Source organism: Corylus avellana, chromosome 6 (genome assembly GCF_965113065.1).
Source record: "Corylus avellana chromosome 6, dhCorAvel1.hap1.2, whole genome shotgun sequence".
Taxonomy (NCBI): domain Eukaryota; kingdom Viridiplantae; phylum Streptophyta; class Magnoliopsida; order Fagales; family Betulaceae; genus Corylus; species Corylus avellana.
In genome coordinates, this window is record NC_142495.1 from 4,652,085 (window position 1) to 4,656,684 (window position 4,600).

General features: G+C 38.1%; 1 protein-coding gene across 3 annotated transcripts; it reads right to left on the reverse strand.

Annotated features, from left to right (window-relative positions):
• Positions 1-678: 678 nt before the first annotated feature.
• ACS1 (ACC synthase 1) lies at positions 679-4,349 on the reverse strand. 3 transcript variants are annotated; one of them, XM_088517110.1, is made up of 5 exons: positions 4,336-4,349; positions 3,235-3,388; positions 2,992-3,123; positions 2,696-2,856; positions 679-1,675 (listed from the first exon to the last, which is right to left on the reverse strand). In XM_088517110.1, the coding sequence occupies exons 1-5, from the start codon at positions 4,347-4,349 to the stop codon at positions 679-681; spliced, it is 1,458 nt and encodes a 485-aa protein (XP_088373236.1). The 3 variants fall into 3 exon arrangements, with proteins under 3 accessions (XP_088373236.1, XP_088373237.1, XP_059456557.1); XM_088517111.1 differs by lacking the exon at positions 4,336-4,349 and adding an exon at positions 3,550-3,567 and having other exon boundaries at positions 3,235-3,384; XM_059600574.2 differs by lacking the exon at positions 4,336-4,349 and having other exon boundaries at positions 3,235-3,399.
• Between the last annotated feature and the right edge of the window lie 251 nt (positions 4,350-4,600).

Below are 4,600 nucleotides of genomic sequence, written 5' to 3' on the forward strand. Positions count from 1 at the left end.
CACTGATGTCATATATATATATATTAATATCAGTAATGGATCAACTAATCTTGTATTTATTTTCTCAATAGATAATTTGAAGTGGGGATCCTTGCTATATATTGCTGTTCCTGCATCCTGCTTGGCTCTGGATATAATAAATTAACATTCAAAAACATTTTGAGCCAGAAAACAGATGAATTATATTCACACAATGATCTGGCTAGCTATAGCTGCCAAAAGAAATATTAATTTAATCATCAAGATCACCAGGTATATATTTTTGAACAAAATAATAAATATTGAAGCAGTTTACACTTGAATAATAAGAAATCATTACATTTTTTTCAGTATCTTTCTAGGGTTAGCTGCCCATCAGGACAACTTACAAATATCAAATGAATTCATAAACGAAACATTCTAGTCCCATAAAAAAAAAAAAAAAAACTTACAGCATCCACGTACATCAAGTGGGAAAAAAAATGGTAATTACTTCTGACAGTAAGAATCAATACCATGCACCCCCTTATTTCCTAAGTACACCCCTGTTGAATCCAACTTCATTAGAAATTGAAGATCCTTAATTACTAGAAATTATCATATATTTTCTTTTTAAAAAAGAAAATTTCTTACTTTGCTCGATGAAATAATTATAAAATAATAATGTGATTATTTTTGAAAAAAAATATATGCTAATTATTAATTCTTTGCTCGGACAAGCGGAGAGAGAGAAATTGGCGAGTGAGGGGACATCATGTGTGGAGACATAACACTCTCATCGTATCTTCTAGAGGAGAAGCTAAGCTTAAGATTGTTTTGCAAACGTTTGTTTTTCACCTGCGCCTTTCCTTTTTTCGCTTGACGTACAAATGTTCGGATTCTTTCAAGCGCAACTTCCACGGTGTCGTCGTCCATATTCGCGAAGCAAACCCTAAACCAGCCGGGCTCCGAGCAATTGAACGAAGACCCCGGAGAAACATTAAGCTTCACCTGGTTGATAATCACCCGCCATAGCACCAGCTCATCCTCAAACGTCTGTTTTTCAAGGAGCCTACGCAAATCCATCCAAACAAAAAGCCCAGCATTGCTTTTCAAGCAAGAAATCTCCACCTCCTCAAGCCCCTCGGTGAACATGCTGCGCCTCTTCGCCAGCCTCTTCGAGCTCTCCGACAGAAACTTCCCGACAAACTCCTCGTCCGACAGCATTGAAGCAAGGAGGTGTTGAGTTTGCGAGGAAACTAATCCGAAGCTCGACATTTTCCGGGCGCAGCTCACGACAGCGTCATTGTAAGAGTAAACTATGCCCACCCTGAAGCCAGGGAGGCCCATGTCTTTCGACAAGCTGTAAACAATGTGAATGAGATCGCGGTTGCATTCCATTCCTTCTATGATTTCGGAAATGCTTGTGAATGTCGGGGAGCCGGAGACAGTGGCTGAATATATTTCGTCAGATACTAAATGGATGTTCTTTTCGTTTACGAAGCTCACCAGGCTTCTCATTGTCTCAGTGTCTAGAACAGTGCCCAGAGGGTTTGATGGGTTGGCAATGAGCAAGCCCTTGATCTTGATGTTGTCTTCTTGGGCCTTTTCATATGCTGCTTCTAGCGCTGCTTTTGTTATTACGAACCCATTCGAGCTGTCGCAATCAACGGGAAGTATCTGCACCCCAGTTCGCCATCCGATGTCCCTGAAAAATCTGCAATTAAACAAAAAAAAAAATTAATTAAATTAAAAATATTAATTTTTACGGAATTTATCCATCTTAATTATATGATAATACTTTAATAATACATTAAATTATTACACGATGAGATGAGCGTACGTGTAAACGACCTATGCTGCCCACACTATTTGTGGTCCAAATACTGATTGCAGTGGGAATAAAAAAAATAAAGGCTGACAGGTGGAATCTTTAACATCTTGTATCCTTTTTCTGTGACTATGGAAATTGTCCAAACATCCAGCTGTGGATTGGAATTAGGTGATTGCCCTCCTCTCTGGATTGCAGTATGGGGCTTGTAGGCCAATAGCAAAGGTCCACTAGGTCTAGAGAGGTTTTTCTTTTTTTTTATTAATAGTAATAGTATATACTACACTCTTATTTTATTGGGTTAATGTAATTGTGCATATTAGTTTTTGATCAATCAAGGAAATTTTTTTTTTTTTTGAGAAGTGAAAAGGATGAGATCGAGTGAATTGAAGCGAGAATATAATATGTGCTTGACCTAACTTATTGACGCAAAACGTTACGTGAATCGTTGTCACTGACTTACTTATTAGTAATAGGAAATTGTGTAATTGACCTAACATTAATTGACCTCCTAAGAATAAATAAATCAAAAAATATTTAGAAGAATTGACTCTGACACGAGTAAGTTTCCTGGAAATTGCGAATGTCAGCTTTCTATTGGGTATGGTTTCAGACTTCTACTGCTACCTAAACTTTGACAAGGCATCTTTGGGAGAATCCTGCTGGTTTCTTGATCTACTCAGGGCCACGTGGTCAAGAGTCAAAGACCATGACTTGGACCCTAAGTTTGGATAGAAATTCTCTAACAATTTTGTTACTCCACTTGTCGTTAAATCACTAAATTAATTCATCATTTTTATATTAGTAGTTTTAAGTTTTAAGTTTTAATTTAATTTAATTTGTTTCCATCATTTGTTTAATTTTTGTGAAAATAAAATAAAAGTGTTAAAGAGATAATGTCCGTACGCTGGATAATAAGGTGAGGGTACAAGGAAAACATCCCCGGGATCCGCCAAACAGAAGGTGATTAGCTCGTTTGCTCCGGTAGCTCCGCCGCCCATGACTATACGGTCAGGATCAAATCTGACCCTGTTGCCTCTTACTCTCCCCATAAAGTTCGCCACAGCCTGAAAATATTTAACACAAACATATTAATATTATTGCCAAAAAAGAAATGGCATTTCTACTTCTACATTTCTTCGTTTATGTAACTTCATCATCATTTTACAAGTTAAAGAACAAGTTTATGTATGTATATATACTTGTCTAAACTCCGGCAAGCCATGATAATCCTGAAAGTTAGCAATATTCTTGAACTCGTTCACTCCTTCAGCTGTGCAAATGGAAGCTTTAGGATTTTTCCTAATCCACTCTTCAATCAAATCAAAGCAAAGCTGAAACATAAACATAAACAAACACACAAACAAAAACATTAAACCTGCATGTTAACGTGCATTGTACGTGAGATATTCAAGCACAAAAATATTAATCTCCATGCACCAAACCTGATTTTCTGCAAGCCCCATCTGGATAACTCCATCTCGATTTTTAGAAGGGTGATAAGGGTTCTGATCATACGCCTTCCATCCATCGAAGTAAGGAGAATTCTCACCATGTCGGTCGTTGGTTGCAATTTTAGACAAAAGTTGGTGATTCTTACTCAACCCCATTTTCAGCTTTCCCTACAGCAAGCTCACTTGGAATGAATAATATTAATGAATATTATAATTATTGTCTAAAAATATGAGTGAGTAAAATACTGAGAGAATGTGGGAATTTATAGGCCAGAGGGGAGTTGGAAGCGAAGAGATCGAGGAAACAGAGATAGAAAAGTCCATTTCAAACTTCAAATGTTTGGAAAAAGAGAATTTTTGAGTGGCGGTTTGGTCAACGAATGCGTAATGGCTTGCGTATCAGTTTACTCGCAAATCAAGCATTAACACCCACGTGTAAAAGTGAACCTCCTTGTACATGTTTGATTTTTTTGTTCATTTTGTTTAGAAAGGACGATGTTTCTTTTTGCTCTTGCCGTGAGTTTTCAATGGAAAAATAGCAGGAAATCTGTGTGTTCCAATTTCTAATCTGGTAGGCGTAGGCGTTGGTGCTGACTCGGAGTAGTTTTGGGGGTCACTTTTTAGAGTTGTGCCGAAAGTTACTTCACAACCCTCAAAATGCGCCAACTGTACTTCTGACAATAATTAGATTTTCTTTTTCCCGATTTCTTGAGGACCCCACAGTTTTATACGTGTTCAATACATTTTTTTTGTGTAAGAAATGGATTCCCGTTTTGTTGGACCATATATATCGTACGTGTGCTACAGACACCGATCAAAACGGTGCTATTGTTGGATTTAATGATCACGCGTGTGCTTTTTAATTTACGCGGTTGATGTATGGTTGGAGAGCAAAGGCATGATAAACGAGGTCACCTCATTGTACTAAAGATGGCAATGGTTTCAAAATTCAAATTTTAAGGGTACGTTGCAGAAGTAGAAAGCACAACCAACCTCACCGCCCCGAGTGCAATGCATGATAAATGTGATTACCTTTTTACTAAAGATGGTAAGGGTTTCAAAATTCAAAATTTTACCTTGGCCCTTCACCACCGAGACCAACGCATGTTAAACGTAATGTCCTCCTTACTAAATATGGCAAGGGTTCCAGAATTCAAATTTTAAGAGTTTGTTGCATAAGTAGAATGCAGAGCCCAGCCCCTGCCCACCCCCGAGAGCGAGGCATGATAAATGTGGTCACCTCCTTGCTAAAGATGGCAAGGGTTCCAAAATTCAAAATTCAAGCTTGCAGAAGTAGCAAGCGCAACCAACTCTCGCCCCCTCGCCCGGGAGCAATGCATGATAAATGTGGACACCT